At 43.2% G+C, this 17,420-nt stretch overlaps 2 protein-coding genes across 2 annotated transcripts; one reads left to right on the top strand and one right to left on the bottom strand.

Annotated features, from left to right (window-relative positions):
* Positions 1-630: 630 nt before the first annotated feature.
* tspan13a (tetraspanin 13a) lies at positions 631-4,961 on the bottom strand. Its single transcript, XM_029738697.1, has 6 exons — positions 4,756-4,961; positions 3,903-4,070; positions 3,405-3,485; positions 3,026-3,139; positions 2,796-2,909; positions 631-2,035 (listed from the first exon to the last, which is right to left on the bottom strand). The coding sequence occupies exons 1-6, from the start codon at positions 4,816-4,818 to the stop codon at positions 1,961-1,963; spliced, it is 615 nt and encodes a 204-aa protein (XP_029594557.1). The 5' UTR covers positions 4,819-4,961; the 3' UTR covers positions 631-1,960.
* A 1,025-nt stretch (positions 4,962-5,986) lies between these two features.
* On the top strand, positions 5,987-14,366 carry ankmy2a (ankyrin repeat and MYND domain containing 2a). The gene is made up of 10 exons (XM_029738711.1): positions 5,987-6,208; positions 6,674-6,738; positions 7,117-7,255; positions 7,383-7,481; positions 9,590-9,750; positions 10,093-10,307; positions 12,246-12,381; positions 12,805-12,933; positions 13,119-13,248; positions 13,495-14,366. Exons 1-10 carry the CDS (start codon positions 6,142-6,144, stop codon positions 13,647-13,649), a joined length of 1,296 nt encoding a protein of 431 aa, XP_029594571.1. The 5' UTR covers positions 5,987-6,141; the 3' UTR covers positions 13,650-14,366.
* Positions 14,367-17,420: the final 3,054 nt, after the last annotated feature.

Consider the following 17,420-nt stretch of genomic DNA (forward strand, 5'->3'; position numbering starts at 1 on the left):
CAGACCGTGCGCCTCTCACTGTCCTTGCGCTCTCCTTTTCTTCCGGTGAGACTGACCGGAGGGGACACCGCCTTCCACCTGATGGCGAAACTCGAGTCCCACCACATCTAACTCGTTCACAAATTCGTGTTGTTCCTATGACCGGAGAAAGTTAAATATTAAAAAATATAAAAAAGACGACCTGCTAATAATAAAAAAGCAGGGCTGTCGATCCACTTGGCTACTCATTCATTACAGCGGGAGTGGAAGCATGGTGAAGCGCGTTTTGTGTGAAATGTTGAATCAAGATTGTTGACATTGCAGAATCAAAAATTTCACATTAATTCAGTCATAAAACAGCAGATCTTTGCTGTATTCTTTGAAAGTCTCTGTAGTCATGGTTTTAAACGTTATTAAATCTTACGTCGGCAAGTATTAAACTGTCGTGGAAGCATTATAAACGCCGTGATTTGAGCTATCCGATTGTCCAGCCCAATCGGAGAGCTGGCCCCAGATCTCCCCGGTCAGGTGGAGTTTCTCTTTTCAGACAAATGAAATGGGAACACTTTGCCTCCTGGTGCGCAGGGCTTCTGAAAAAGTGCAGATACCGCCAACAGCGCAACACACACACAAACAAAAAGGAACACAAGCCTTTATCACAGCTTTTATAGTTGGCTTTTATACAGAAATGTTTGATGATCGACTATGAATGCCTTGAAGATCGACAGGTTGGTGACCAACGGTCATTTGCATTGTGAAACATGTTACCACGGACAGCTAGTGGCACTATACACTACCAACACAGAACAGCTCACATTTGTTCCACATGTGCTAAATTGATCATACAAATATAAAGAGCCAGTTTGTTTAGCTTTAACATTGTGTTAAGATTGATTTGGGTATGGTGATGCCTTCATGAACAGGTTGGGCAGCCTATAGAAGAATGAAAGGGAATACACAGTCGGGTCCTGGTTCCTATCCTGTTTGGAAGGCAGGAATGAAGCCTTAGGCGTGACTAACACAGCACTGAGTTACATATTTTTACTTGGTCATAAGACTGCATTGCAACTCACTGTGCTCTGTATCTAAAGTAGATCTCAGCGGGAGGTTGGCCAAATTAGGAAAGGCACGTTTCTATGCAAACCCTAATGTTCGCTGGAGAACAGTTAAACTAGTGTGATTTGGAGGAAGAATTGAAGTCACGCTATACCAGTTCCAGTGAAGAAATCACAGCAGTAAACTTTCTTCCTGAATCTCATTTTGAGAATTGTATTTTTGGTTGTGACACAGTGATAATAGCCTACACCAGATGTTTAGAAATGGGTTGTAATATGAACTGATACCAAATCAGTTTGTGTAGTGCTTGACGCTTTCAGATGCATAGGACAATATAGCCTAATTGTTTGGAAATGAAGACAAAAAAAGCTTAATGTCTGGATTGGTACATGTCCTGTGAAGTGATCGACTATTTAAACTTTAGTAGGGCTGAATCTGAAAAAAAGCCTGAATCTGTTGGCATCCGTGTGACATATAATACCCCCCCTCCATACACTGCAACAAAGACAGCACTGTGTAGGTACCCAAAGAAAGCCGGGTTTGAAACTGGGAATCCACAGACAGCTTACCAGGAAACATTGCCCTCTGCCTTAACCCTATGTCTGTGCTCTGTTTGCATAAGGTGTATGACATTTGCTCACGACTCCGATCAGTGACCTCAGTCAGATTAAACCTTAAAGTTACTGCTCTCAATTTCAATGTCCATCACTCAAGATTCAAATTGATTGGAATTGTTTTTCATGAACTTTGTCGAAAAACAGCCGATAGTATTAGATATATCAATGCATAGTTATATATTATCACAGCAATGAAAATATCCAAATAGGAAACATAATCAGTCATAAGATAAGTCACACAGGATCTAAATACAAAAATCTAAATACAAATGCATGACAGTGCAAAGTTGAGTTTATGAACAGGCTAGTTATAGAAATGCACCAGAGTTTGGACGGGAATCCTTCTGATTTCTGTATCTGTGTGTTAGCCACACTCCCAGGATCTGAAATTAGATGGGGGGAAAAAAATGGCTGAATATGTGATTCAATGAATACTAAAGCACAATATACACTGCGTGTACAAAACATTAGAACACCTTCCTAGTATCAACACCTTCCCTCAAAAGCCACAATTCATTGGGGAATGGACTTTACAAGGTGTGACGTGTTCCACAGGGATGCTGGACCATGTTGACTCCAATTTGTCCCAACATTGTGTCAAGTTGACTGGATGTCCTGGTGGACCATTCTTGATAGCCATGGGAAAGTGTTGAGCATGAAAACACCAGCAGCGTTGCAGTTCTTGACACACTCAAACTGGTGAGCCTGGCACCTGCTACCATACCCCGTTGAAATCTTGTCTTGCCCATTCTCCCTCTGAGAGAATGGGCAAGACAAGATGTAACTCATGTATCAAGACTTGAATATCCTTCTTTAACCTGGCTCCTCCCTGATTGAAGTGGATTTAACAAGTGACATCAATAAGGCATCATAGCTTTTACCTGGTCAGTCTCATGGAAAGAGCAGGTGTTCCTAATGTTTTGTACACTCAGTGTAGATCTCAATACATTTGGAATAGTCAAAATCAAAAGTCTAAAATGTAGTGTGTTGATGACATAATATAAAAATGCAGACAGTAAAAGTCCCCACTATAAAGTGTTCTGTTTTCAGTTCCAATTTACATAGGAATCCAACAGCCTTTTGCTTTGTCACACAGCACATTCCACCCATTGCATTGCTATGAGGCTACAGCAGGTTGCTAACCTCTGTGAAGCTGAAGAAGCATCCAATCCCACCCACAAAGCGTAAAACCTCCTCAGCATGACTTTGGATGATTGGACCACAAGGGTTGCAGGATAATGGGTTGGAGAAACAGTCCTGTAGTGTGAGGAAGCAAGTAGACAGGACAGAATTTAAGTAATCTGTCCAACACGCAAAATACTATCTGACAAACACGTTGCTGGTTTTTACTGCTAACGAGCCAGCGTCTTTACCGCATCACAGGTGCCATTATAGTTCAGCTGGAAGAAGCCACAGCAGTTTAGAGTTCTCTCCACATCCTTCTGAGTGGCCTCGGACTTGTTCCAGCCCACCTCTAGGAGTTCTTTCTACAGTGGGGGAAATGGATGAAGCGGTGCAGGGAGATGAGGCGCTGGTCACAGAATTCAATCAGCATGTCATCAATCAGAGTGCTTCTTTGAGATCAACTGGAAATCATTCACACTTTCCATTTATGTTGTGCATTAGCCATTTGTCAAATAGCTAATACAGGACATAGGAGGAAAGTATGAATGATTTTCAGTATTTATTTAAGGTGTTCTACAGATTAAGTGGTCATGAGTCACATCATACACATAATATATTGCCACGTACCTGCTGCTCTTTATTGATAGCCAGACACGCGGCAGACACTGACAGCTGCACCACGAACACCAGGAAAAGGATAATCATGTACTGAGGCCAACTAAGGAAGCTCACATGTGACAACCAACTAGGCAACACTAGGCTGTGCATTTGAAAGAGAATTGTTCATAAAGTGAGAAAATCGCAGTTAAGTGTAGTCTGGATAGAGCTGTTAAAAACACATTGAGACTAGGCTCCTCTAGTATACAACAGTCCTCTGTGTTTGTTTCAATATGTCTTGTGTTGTAGTAGTTTGTATTCACTTGACTATGTAATGATGTGACATGAATAAAACACATTACAATTACACAAAACCAACCCTGTGCAATCATATCACATGATGGTGATGAAAGGATCAACTTCCCTTCCCCCAATCCTAACCATTAGTTGGAAAAAATGCACCAAAAAAACCATGACCCAAGTTCAGTGTCTAGGGACAACTTCACCCTACTCCTGATTGAAGGATACAAAGAACAGCAGGACCTGGTGGTGCTTCAGGGCACCACAGAGGCCCACGAAGGCCACAAATAACAGGAAGATGCCCACACCAATGATTCCAGCCACCACCCGAAAACTGGAGACCAGGCCAAACCATTTCCCCCAAGCAGCTACTCCAATCAGCAGCAAGCTCACCATCTGAAGACCAAGCACAATACAAAGTGATGACAGAAATCCAATGGGAACGGAAAAGCACTCAAAAGGACACTTCATGCTGATTTCTTTGACGTGGGCAAAGTCGACACCACCTCATATTCAGGCTACTACCTTCAGGCTGATTAGTCTGTTTAGACAGATGTTTAGATGAAATAAATACATAGAATACAAGACTTGTTAACACGTTTACAAAAGTATCACATTGAGTATTTTGATTATATATTAATTGCAAGAATTGTATGATAATGTATCACACTTTACAGATATGGTTTAGACAAGTGGTTCCCAACCTTTTTCAGTTACCGTACCACCAACAAAATGTTGTTCTGCCCCGTGTAACCCTGAAGTAATCCCATAAGTACATTTTACCAGTAGGTTTATGGTATCATGAGGCTTCTTAAGTACCCCCAGTGGATAGGCCAAGTACCCCTGGTTGGGAACCAATACTGTAGACGTCGCATTAACTGAAAGACATTTGGGCAACTGCTTGGAATGTAGCCTACTATCATTTTGATAGGTGTCACAACGACTTAATTTGCACGACAGCCTTCTTGCCCTGGCTATATCATTCTTGGCTAGAATCATGTTGGCTTTTGCACTTTCATTAATAGCCTATCATAAAAAAACAATACGGTCCCATATGGAAACATCGGTGCGTGGTACTTACAACATAAAGTATGTTCAGAGCGCATAGGGAATTCTTCGTGCAAACAAATCCGCCGCAAACCATTGTCGATATTCGTTTTTTATCCTCTCGAACAAAGCAATTCTCAGACTCAAACGTATCCGAGTTGAAAAGGAATTAAGTCTTATCATAGAATTGACAAACAGTGCCTGTGGCGTTTTACAGGTGGGTAGGATTGCAAGGAGTGCCCAGTCCAGGGAAATAGCTTTTCAACTTACCTGATTGGTCGTCTTGACATTCTGACTTCACATATGCAAATATCGCAAAAAAATGGTGTGATGGCTGAGCCAAGTGATTACCAAGGTGTTATTTTAATCCCCAGATACTGTGTATGTTTATTTATTTATCATTTATTTAACTAGGCAAGTCAGCTAAGAACAAATTATTATTTACAATGACGGTCTACCCGTGTCAAACCCTAACGACGCTGGGCCAATTGTGCGCCGCCCAATGGGACTCCCAAACGCGGCCGGTTGTGATACAGCCTGGAATCGAGTCAGGGTCTGTATTGACGTCTCTAGCACTGAGTGCCTTAGAACGCTGCGCCACTAGGGAGGTTAACTAGAACTAGACATCACTGTAAAATATTTCACATGAAATATTCCCGAACGAAAAATAGAGTGCAGTATGCTGCAATACTGCATCCCAAAAGTTTTTACTGCAATAATTTTGCTCCACTTTTACTGCAGTTTCAAAACGGCAATATTTTTTTTGCAGGGGTTTAACCTACAATGTTGAGGAAAAATACTTTTGAAACAATGGGAGCATATAATGACTGGTTATGACACTAATGTATCTCTAACCTTTATCTTTTAATTTGGACATTGATAAACAACACTATTGCTTTTCAATAAAACACCTTAATATTTATTATTCAAGTTATGAAAGTGTGCTAGTGCTTATGGACAAATGTGATGAATTATACCGCACTAAAACATATTGAAGAACAGTCTAAACGCTTCAACATATCAATAATTAACTTTCTAAACTTCTGTGGAACTGCTAACAAATGTTGTAAAAGGGGGGAGAATGGGTTTTGAAAGCAGTTCGTATTATGCTAAATAATTAAGGTGTTGCAATTTTGTATACTGCAATAATATCTATGCTTATTATTTACTTTCTGTGTTAATGTCTTCAACGGAAGAGAAACATTTGAATGAGTTAATATGAATTTCAGTGCCCACCCCTGTACTGTACGACGTGGTACAGTCTGAACACCAGTTTAACCCCAACAGCCAGCTAGCAAGACTCGCAAGCTTCAGAATGAAAACCAAACATCGTAATAGTCTATAAATTAGTGTCACTCATAATTATCCATATTTGTCTTATTTCATTCGCTGATTTTTTTTACACAAAATTCTAGTCAATATGTCATCTCCGAAGAAGGGAGATCTATCTTCTACCGAGAGGGAATTATTCGTAGTTATTGCTGCAGGTAAAGCCTCTTTACTTTAATGCTAAAGCTAGCTAGCTAGACAATACGCTTGCTACTGTTGTCTAGATAATATATCTGAGATTGCTGTACCATTTTTAATTTAGCTAGTACGTTATGTAATGGGTTAAATTATGTTTCTAATGATGGTGGTTATATGGCTAATTTGATAGCTCAATCCAGCAAGTTGCATTGGAAGGAAACTTGCTAATTACGGTAGCTAGCTAGCCAAGCTAGTACTACAGATAGTTATAACTCTGCTAACGTTAGTACTGTACTAGACGTTATGTTAGCTAGCTAGCCAGTTCATGAAATTGCTGAAACAGTTTTCTAGACAAGACAACTAACTGTTGGTTGTTTCAAGCCTTGGTTAGCTTGAGGCAGTGTTCATAGCTTTCAATGCAATACAATCCCTTGAAGGTAGCATGCATGTACAAGTAATGATTTACCTTTGATGATTTTTCTCAGGAAATGTTCAAGAAGCCTCAAGATTATTGGGCTGCAAGGATGTCAGAGTCAACTGTTTGGATGAGGTAAAGGCAGAAATGGGTTCGATTTTCAACGATATTCTATTATAACATTAGTTTTTAAGTTATTGATTTATGCTCTTCATAATTTGTCAGCAAACTGGACAGTAAGGAAACGACAGGCAGGCAGCGTGTCTCTTTTTGTTTCATAACATTGCCTATGTCTGCTCCTCAAGAGGCAGGCAGTGCAGTACAGGCACTCCACAGTTTAGCAAAGGCTATTTTCCGTAATCTCATTGTCCTGTATTGTGCATTCTACAATGTTGTACAATGGGAAATATCTTTGCGTAGATTTAATTCAGCATCATTTGTATGTAATAGACTACTTAAATGATGCCTATATCTACAACATACACTACTGACAGTTCTGTTTCTCCTCCTCAGAATGGGATGACTCCCCTCATGCACGCTGCATACAAGGGAAAGGCGGACATGTGCAAGCTGCTACTGCAACACGGGGCAGATGTGAACTGTAATGAACACGAGCATGGTTACACGGCGCTGATGTTCGGTGGGCTGTCAGGTAGGCACATTTTCTCACAGTTTGTATCGCTGAGAAAGGATATCCCTGTGTAGATCAGGGTGCACCATGGTGAATTCATTGATTTGACTGTGTGCGGTAACTCTTTTCTCCCCGCCTTGCCATCTAGGTAAGACTGATATCACCTGGATGATGTTAGATGCAGGAGCGGAGACTGATGTGGTCAACTCCGTCGGGCGAACAGCATCTCAGATGGCTGCGTTTGTTGGTATGTACAGTAAGGATTTCACACATAATAAAAAACGAATCACATTTTATTGGTCACATGCACATGGTTAGCAGATGTTAATGCGAGTGTAGCGAAATGCTTGTGCTTCTAGTTCCGACCGTGTAGTAATATCTAACAAGTAATCTAACAATTTCACAACAGCTTCCATATACACACAAGTGTAAAGGAATGAATATGTACATATAAATATATGGATGAGCGATGGCCGTGCGGAATAGGCAAGATGAGTAATGTAGGGTAGGTAAACATTATTATAAAGTGGCATTGTTTAAAGTGACTAGTGATACATCTATTACATCCAATTTTTTGTTATTAAAGTGGCTAGAGATTTGAGTCAGTATGTTGGCAGCAGCCACTCAATGTTAGTGATGGCTGTTTAACAGTCTGATGGCCTTGAGATTGAAAAACAGCTTCTATCTCTCGGTCCCAGCTTTGATGCACCAGTACTGACCTCGCTTTCTGGATGATAGCGGGGTGAACAGGCAGTGGCTCGGGTGGTTGTTGTCCTTGAGGATCTTTTTGGCCTTCCTGTGACATCGGGTGGTGTAGGTGCCCTGGAGGGAAGGTAGTTTGCCCCTAGTGATGCATTGTGCAGACCTCACTACCCTCTGGAGAGCCTTACGGTTGTGGGCGGAGCAGTTGTCGTACCAGGCGGTGATACAGCCCGACAGGATGCTCTTGATTGTGCATCTGTAAAAGTTTGTGAGGGTTTTTGGTGACAAGTCAAATTTCTTCACACTTCACCCGCTGTTGCGCCTTCTTCACCACGCTGTCTGTGTGGATGGACCATTTCAGTTTGTTCGTGATGTGTATGCCGAGGAACTTAGAACTTTCCACCTTCTCCACTATTGTCCCGTCGATGTGCATAGGGGGGTGCTCCCTCTGCTGTTTCCTGAAGTCCACGATCATCTCCTTTGTTTTATTGACGTTGAGTGTGAGGTTATTTTCCTGACACAACACTCCGAGGGCTCTCACTCACCTCCTCCCTGTAGGCCGTCTCGTCGTTGTCGGTAATCAAGCCTACCACTGTAGTGTCGTCTGCAAACTTGATGATTGAGTTGGAGGCGTGCATGGCCACGCAGTCATGGGAACAGGGAGTACAGGAGAGGGCTGAGAACGCACCCTTGTGGTGCCCCAGTATTGAGGATCAGCGGGGTGGAGATGTTGGTTCTTACCCTCACCACCTGGGGGCAGCCCGTCAGAAAGTCCAGGACCCAGTTGCACAGGGCGGGGTCGAGACCCAGGGTCTCGAGCTTAATGACAAGTTTGGAGGGTACTGTGGTGTTAAATGCTGAGCTGTAATTGATGGACAGCATTTTAACATAGGTATTCCTCTTGTCCAGATGAGTTAGGGCAGTGTGATTGCGTTGTCTGTGGGCCTATTGGGGCAGTAAGCAAATTGGAGTGGGTCTAGAGTGTCAGGTAGGGTGGAGGTGATATTATCCTTGACTAGTCTCCCAAAGCACTTCATGATGACGGAAGTGAGTGCTACGGGGCAATAGTCGTTTAGCTTAGTTACCTTAGCTTTCTTGGGAACAGGAACAATGGTGGCCTTCTTGAAGCATGTGGGAACAGCAGACTGGGATAGGGATTGATTGAATATGTCCGTAAACACACCAGCCAGCTGGTCTGTGTATGCTCTGAGGACGAGGCTAGGGATGCCGTCTGGGCCAGCAGCCTTGTGAGGGTTAACACGTTTAAATGTTTTACTCACGTTGGCTGCGGTGAAGGAGAGGCCGCAGGTTTTGGTAGCGGGCCGTGTCAGTGGCACTGTTTTGTCCTCAAAGCGAGCAAAGAAGTTGTTTAGTTTGTCTGGGAGCAAGACGTCGGTGTCTGCGACGGGGCTGGTTTTCTTTTTGTAATCCGTGATTGACTGTAGACCCTGCCACATACGGACACCGATGGAAGTGTGTGTGATGTCTGACGTAGAATAAACTAGAAAGACTCCGTATTGGCATTGCCCCCCTTTATTCTGATCGTGTTCATTAGGGCACATTCTGTTTGGAGCCTTATGAATGCAACCTCTGTCACAGTGAGACCTCGGTACTTGTTTCTCACCCAGGTGTATCTCCTCTCCCTCTCCCCAGGGCAGCACGACTGTGTGACGGTGATCAACAACTTCTTCTCGCGGGCCAAGCTGGAGTATTACACCAAACGCCAGGGGCTGGAGAAGGAGCCCAAGCTGCCCCCCAAACTGGCAGGGCCCCTCCACAAGATCATCATGAGCACCAACCTCAACCCTGTCAAGGTAAAATACCATCACCGCTGTCTCTGGGCCACATTATGGAATAGTGGTTTTGGAGTGAAATATTAAGTGATGCAATGTGTACACCGGACCACTCAGACCAGCAAGGATATCAGGCAAAATAAAAGAAAGCAGACCTTTTCTGTGGGAGAACTGTAAAAGACAAAATGCAAAGACCACAAATATAACCCTATCTGTGCGTTATGTCACCTTTTTATAAAGCATAGCTTTTTGGGGAATAGTAGGTTATGTGACAGTTGGCAATGCATCCTACATAGGGAGCTGTTATGTCACCCTTTATAGTGTATGAGACACCACCCCCCCTTCTCTCTCTGTCTCTCCCAGATGGTGCTTCTGGTGAAGGAGAACCCGGTGCTGGCCGAGGCGGAGGCCCTGGAGAAGTGCCGGCGGGTGATGGAGCTGATCTGTGAGAAGTGTGTGAAGCAACAGGACATGAACGAGGTGCTGGCCATGAAGATGCACTACATTAGCTGTGTGCTGCAGAAGTGTGCCTCCTTCCTCAAGGAGCGCGACGACAAGCTGGAAGGACTCATCAAGAGGTGGGCGAGGGTTTTGGACTGTATGGGCTGGTTTCCCAGACACGCATAGAGTATACACATATGAACATGTAAATACATATGGGGCCGGTTTCCCGGACACTATTATTACTATTTATTTTTTTATTAAACTGGACGGACAGAGGATGTCAATGCAAAAAGTCGGAAAGATGAGGAATAAATTAGTATGAAATGCATATATCTGGCTCCACTGATGATGTGTAGAAACACTCTGACACACTAAATATTTTTGATTGTTATATATACTGTATTGCGATAAAAAAAAAATATATATATATATATATATATATATATATATATATATACTGCTCAAAAAAATAAAGGGAACACTAAAATAACACATCCTAGATCTGAATGAATGAAATAATCTTATTAAATACTTTTTTCTTTACATAGTTGAATGTGCTGACAACAACATCACACAAAAAGAATCAATGGAAATCCAATTTATCAACCCATGGAGGTCTGGATTTGGAGTCACACTCAAAATTAAAGTGGAAAACCACACTACAGGCTGATCCAACTTTGATGTAATGTCCTTAAAACAAGTCAAAATGAGGCTCAGTAGTGTGTGTGGCCTCCACGTGCCTGTATGACCTCCCTACAACGCCTGGGCATGCTCCTGATGAGGTGGCGGATGGTCTCCTGAGGGATCTCCTCCCAGACCTGGACTAAAGCATCCGCCAACTCCTGGACAGTCTGTGGTGCAGCGTGGCGTTGGTGGATGGAGCGAGACATGATGTCCCAGATGTGCTCAATTGGATTCAGGTCTGGGGAACGGGCGGGCCAGTCCATAGCATCAATGCCTTCCTCTTGCAGGAACTGCTGACACACTCCAGCCACATGAGGTCTAGCATTGTCTTGCATTAGGAGGAACCCAGGGCCAACCGCACCAGCATATGGTCTCACAAGGGGTCTGAGGATCTCATCTCGGTACCTAATGGCAGTCAGGCTACCTCTGGCGAGCACATGGAGGGCTGTGCGGCCCCCCAAAGAAATGCCACCCCACACCATGACTGACCCACCGCCAAACCGGTCATGCTGGAGGATGTTGCAGGCAGCAGAACGTTCTCCACGGCGTCTCCAGACTGTCACGTCTGTCACATGTGCTCAGTGTGAACCTGCTTTCATCTGTGAAGAGCACAGGGCGCCAGTGGCGAATTTGCCAATCTTGGTGTTCTCTGGCAAATGCCAAACGTCCTGCACGGTGTTGGGCTGTAAGCACAACTCCCACCTGTGGATGTCGTGCCCTCATACCACCCTCATGGAGTCTGTTTCTGACCGTTTGAGCAGACACATGCACATATGTGGCCTGCAGGAGGTCATTTTGCAGGGCTCTGGCAGTGCTCCTCCTGCTCCTCCTTGCACAAAGGCGGAGGTAGCGGTCCTGCTGCTGGGTTGTTGCCCTCCTACGGCCTCCTCCACGTCTCCTGATGTACTGGCCTGTCTCCTGGTAGCGCTTCCATGCTCTGGACACTACGCTGACAGGCACAGCAAACCTTCTTGCCACAGCTCGCATTGATGTGCCATCCTGGATGAGCTGCAGTACCTGAGCCACTTGTGTGGGTTGTAGACTCCGTCTCATGCTACCACTAGAGTGAAAGCACCGCCAGCATTCAAAAGTGACCAAAACATCAGCCAGGAAGCATAGGAACTGAGAAGTGGTCTGTGGTCACCACCTGCAGAACCACTCCTTTATTGGGGGTGTCTTTCTAATTGCCTATAATTTCCACCTGTTGTCTATTCCATTTGCACAACAGCATGTGAAATTTATTGTCAATCAGTGTTGCTTCCTAAGTGGACAGTTTGATTTCACAGAAGTGTGATTGACTTGGAGTTACATTGTGTTGTTTAAGTGTTCCCTTTATTTTTTTGAGCAGTGTATATATAACCCCAGACGTCATTGCTGTCCCAATGCAGCTTGCTGAAGGGCCGGGACAGTGACGGCTTCCCGTTGTTCCAGGAGAAGTTCATCAGAGAGTGCATCCGCAAGTTCCCCTACTGCGACGCCACACTGCTGCAGCAGCTGGTCCGAAGTATCGCTCCCGTGGAGATCGTGAGTCAATCAGTCATCAATCAAATTGATTTATGAAGCCCCTTTTCCATCAGTAGTTGTCACAAAGGGCTTTTACAGTCATGCTCTCTCTCTCTCTCTCATGTGATGTCTGTCTGTGTATTTAGTAATGACTCATTTTGCAACGTAAGTTTGAGTGAAGCTCCACTCGTAATAGTTTCCTGTTGTGGGCATAATAACCTTTTTAAGCTTTTATACTGTTAGGCCCGGTTTCCCGGACAATGATTAAGCTTAGTCATGGACTAAAAAGCATGCTCAATGAGGATTTCCCATTTTAAAATAGCTTTTTTTAGTTCATGACTAGGCTTAATCTTTGACCCTTAGTGTCATTTTCAATTGTTTGTACTGTATATCTAGTGTATATTTAGAATTTTCTCTCCCATTTCCCCTTTCTGTCCTGGTCAGGGTAACGATCCTACAGCCATCTCAGTTTTGACCCAGGCTATAACAGGACAGGTGGGCTTCATGGACGCGGAGTTCTGTACCACCTGTGGGGAGAAGGGAGCAGAGAAGAGATGCTCCATCTGTAAAATGGTAGGCACAATGCACTTTTCTACGGTAACTCATATCAATACAATCAAACGCTATATTCATATATCCACTGTCATCATTCATAGACCTACAATAGCAATGGTCAGTCTGTCATTATGTATCCTTGCATCCGATGCATGGGCCTCTATTCGTCCACCAACACGTGCAACGTTTTTGTGTTCCTATAGGTGATTTACTGTGCCCCAGCCTGCCAGAAAATGCACTGGTTCACCCATAAGAAGGTCTGCAAGCAGCTTCAGGAGCAGAGAGAAAAACACGAGGCCGAGTCAGCCAAGCTGATGGAGCGACAGAGGAAAGGTATTGGAGAAATATTATTGGGCTGTACATTTTCATGTCACCTCTTGTTTCATTTGTATATGTCTCATTGTAATTTTAAGTGACCAAGGATTACATTAAACACCTACTGTACATTGGTTACGAAAGGATTCTTGGTTTTGAATAGGACGCCTCAGCTTCGAAAGTGGTAGTTAGCTTAAATAGTCTTTCCATTGTGTGGTGTTACAAGGCATCATGCTAACAGTGGGCTCCTGATGTGTTTCTCAGAGCAGAGCCAGGCGGTAGAGTCGGCGACAGGCTCCATGCAGGACCTCTCAGTGGGACCCAATGAGGACTCTCCGTCTTCTCCGTCCCCCTCTGACAACCAAGCAGACCCCCCTCCCCCCAGCCCTGTCTCCACCACTCCAGCCACAGAGAACTGAAAGGGGGGCCTGTAAGGGACGTCCAACACAGGTGCACAATGCCTATACACCCTGCTGTCTCCCCTACTCCAGGTCTACACTGTTGTCCTAGAAGGTCTAAGGGAGGCCTGCCATGTAAGGCCCAACAGTTAACCTGGGGATGAAGTACGCAGGAGCTTCACACAAGCTTAAGGCCTAAACCCATGGGCAAGGATCCCTTATTTATTGATGATCTGACATTGTTTTCCATCAAAGCAACGCAACATTATTGCACACGATGGAAGATGGGTTAGGGTCACGAGTGTATGCTTTTTTCTTTTTTAATTTCTCCATTTAATTTTTTTTTTATCATTCATATTCAATGTTAAATGTCTATGTAGACGAATATAATTATGTTGACGGTTTTTGTTCAAGAATAATGGAAAGTGCTTCAGGGAGTGTGATGTAAAGAAGTAGTAGTAGATTTAATTGCTATTCTATTTGTTCATGTCCTTTTAAAACTAATAATTCTGCGTCGAGTCATTTCCCTAGTTAATAGATAAAGGACATTGTTTCCAAACATACAGTAAAGTGGCTTGAATTGACCAAGAACAACATTATTTTGAAGTGACTATAACCTCCTGAAAAAGCAACTTGGCAAATCCCTCTAACAATGTTGCTGTTTTGTTGAATACTGATGTTTTCAAAGATGTCAAACGACTGATTGTAATACAACAGAATAAACACCACAGTACTGTCTATATGTGCTTTTGATCGTATGACAGAGTAGACTCGCCTGGGTATCAGTCTGTTTGTATCAGTCATCATGCCAATCTCTTGCCACTCCTTGACATGCCAAACACTGTTTCGTATGACACTGCGTTGACATGATGGCACAAACAGATCTGGGATCAGGCTAAGACTAGACTCCACTCACATGGGAAAGGTGCTTAACGTAGACCAGTGAGGATTTAGACTCCCAGAGTTCTTCCTCAAGTTCATCCTGTACTGTGTAACATTGAACTGGGGTGTCCGTTTGTAGTGTGGTAGTAATGAGGAAACTGGGATTCTATTGACTGGTTTAATTCAGCTAGAGCTCCCTCTACAGGTTCGTACAGCATGACACCACACTGGTATGACCTTTAGGTGAGAATCTCGATTGTATTTCCTCACATCCTTCTCAAAGCATAGTGGAGCAGAAGATCTGAGGTTCCTCCCCTGGGATATTCTCTCCTTGGCTTCTCAAAATGCATTGGAGGAGAGGACATGAAGAATCTGTTAAATACAATTGAGATTCACCTCTCGTGTTGCTTGTGCAGTTAGCTGAACATGACAGTGAGGATGTTGGCCCCTGGCCGGTTCCATTCCCCTAGCTTTCTCTGTTTGGTGGTGGAAATGGCCGTCCAGTCCACAGTGGAGAACTGCATGATGGATCTCTGCATGGCCCTGCGCACACTGGGATCTGCTATCTCATCCAATGGGCTCCTGGGCAGAGATAAGCATCACAGAGAAGCGCATATATATATATATATATATATATATATAACATTGAAAACATTCAATACTTTAGGAGTCATACATTCAATTGTAGAATTTGTATCATGAGATAGTCATCCATATCCCTTATTGGTGACTTACTTCAAATGTTGTCTTGAGCCATAGTGACCTGCAAGTCAGATGAAAATGATCAAATTGACTGCATATTATCTCAATTTTCAAGTCAATATGTTCAAAAAGCTGGTGAATTGCAATATAAGGCGAATGCTCGTCTCCTTTTGTACAGTACTATGTTTTACCTTGAGCAAGGTGTCATCCCTCCCCATAGATGCCAGTCTCTACTGGCAGAAGTCTCTGCCCACCTGCCAAATGCCAGTGACTGGGGGACACAATGGCTTTCTATACTAAACGGCTGTAATGAACTGTTCCTCTCCTGCTTCACCTCTGTCAAACGGGCATCACTTATAAGGTTCAACAAGGATCCCAGTCTTGACACAGCAATGTATTGTAACAGTTTCACTAGTAAGTTGCTTATTTTCCAATTTTTGGAATATGATTTCAATATTTGTTGACATACCTCTTCTATCCAATAACTGCACTGACGGCAAGTTATGGACCACATATTGACGATATCCGGTCTGTTGTGAGTAGCGATTCAGGAAAAAAGCTGCAAAAGCAATTGTCAAACAAGCTTTCATCTACAATACTGTATCAAATCCAAAGGAGGCTGGTGGGGGGAGATAAAGGAGGACGGACTCATTGTAATGGCTGGAATGGAATGAATGGAATGGTATCAAACATATGGAAACCACGTTTGACCCCGTTCCATTCCAACCATTAAAATTAGCGCGTCTTATACTTCCAACCACCACTGGTCCGATCTGTTTCTCCCTCACATAACCATGTCAAATGTGAGGGCGTTAGACTGTACAGTATCAGTGGAATCCCTATTCACTCACCGACAGTGAGGAGATGCTGCAAGTTCCTCAGCTCAGCCACGCAGTCCTCCAGCCTCTTCATCTGGTGTTTGTGCAGAAGAAGAACACTATGACAGGTTAGGTGTCCCAGAGCGCCAAGGCATGGATAACATACAGTAAAGACAGTAACCTGAGTGCCAGCCTGTTTCTGCTCTCTTAACAACTCCATGTGACATTGTCATGCCCGAACTTGGCTTGACAATGACAGCAATGGACTTCGCAAGAGCACAAACAGATCTGGGAACAGGCTATAAAGACAGGATAGGCATGTCTGCACTTGGGGATGGAAAACACAGATCCACAACAAGACAAACTCACACAGAGAACACATATGTTATAGCATATGCTTAGGAAAACAAAGATTGTAATATTTATGTGAAATAGATATTTTATTGTTTTGGAGCTAAAGATCTGTCATGCAACAGTTGAGGGAATGGTAGAAGAGTTTGTTCATTTGAAACATTTACAGAGCATTATGGAGTGGATATGGGGAAATTATATTTTGCCTTTCTTGGCTATTCTGACATGATATGCCTAGTGTTTGAGTGTCACGCATTCCCACATTTAATATAACTGTCTACAGTATCATTATCTGTTTGTGATGTTGGTTACAGTATATTGCTGTAATTCAGCCATAAGTATCACAGCATGGAGAATCTTGACAAGTCTGGAATATTGATGAGTCCTCTATAATATGATTTAGTTCATTTGCAAAAAAGCATTTTATGTAACATAATAGTGGCATATACTGACATGATTGATATTTTCCAACAAATTATAATTTACAGGTCACATCACATCCACAGCCTTACAATGAGTAGGGCCTCATTTGACATTCTCAAGTTCTAGATTCCATAGTTAGAAGTTATGATAAGACTGCTATTTGGCAAGGTAAAGTTGACAGACATCAGTGTCTCTCCTGATTCCATACTTCTGGAGAGCGTCATCAATGTCCTGTAGGAATATGCAGTACAATTCTAAATATCATCACATCTTCAAAATATTTGAGCAATCTTTTAGGTAAGATAAATGAAGTACAGTAATTCAGACACACCTCCATGTCTATCAGCCTATGAAGGACAAACCAAACCTGACCAACCGCCCTACTACAGTAGGTCTACCTGTAACCAGGAAACCCCTGTTTTCATTTTGAATCATAACAATCAAAGAAGGCTGTTCTCTTGCTCATCCTCAGATTGCACAGGTTTCAGAAATGTATTTATTCCCGTGCTATTTGTTTTTTTGGGGGGGACAGGAGGCAATGATATATTTTGTTACAATATGAGGCTAAATGATAATATTCATGATATGACGGTATTACTATGCTGCTATTCAATTC

This window comes from Salmo trutta, chromosome 3 (assembly GCF_901001165.1).
Source record: "Salmo trutta chromosome 3, fSalTru1.1, whole genome shotgun sequence".
Taxonomy (NCBI): domain Eukaryota; kingdom Metazoa; phylum Chordata; class Actinopteri; order Salmoniformes; family Salmonidae; genus Salmo; species Salmo trutta.

Excerpts from the sequence above, each read along its gene's own strand:
- tspan13a (XM_029738697.1), bottom strand. The coding sequence starts at position 4,818 with ATGGTTTGCGGCGGATTTGTTTGCACGAAGAATTCCCTATGCGCTCTG. Across the intron at positions 4,071-4,755 it reads CTCTGAACATACTTTATGTT|ATGGTGAGCTTGCTGCTGAT; the intron begins GTAAGTACCACG and ends CTTGGTCTTCAG. Across the intron at positions 2,910-3,025 it reads ATAATGGCACCTGTGATGCG|GACTGTTTCTCCAACCCATT; the intron begins GTAAAGACGCTG and ends CTCACACTACAG.
- ankmy2a (XM_029738711.1), top strand. The coding sequence starts at position 6,142 with ATGTCATCTCCGAAGAAGGGAGATCTATCTTCTACCGAGAGGGAATTA. Across the intron at positions 6,209-6,673 it reads ATTCGTAGTTATTGCTGCAG|GAAATGTTCAAGAAGCCTCA; the intron begins GTAAAGCCTCTT and ends GATTTTTCTCAG. Across the intron at positions 12,934-13,118 it reads GATGCTCCATCTGTAAAATG|GTGATTTACTGTGCCCCAGC; the intron begins GTAGGCACAATG and ends GTGTTCCTATAG.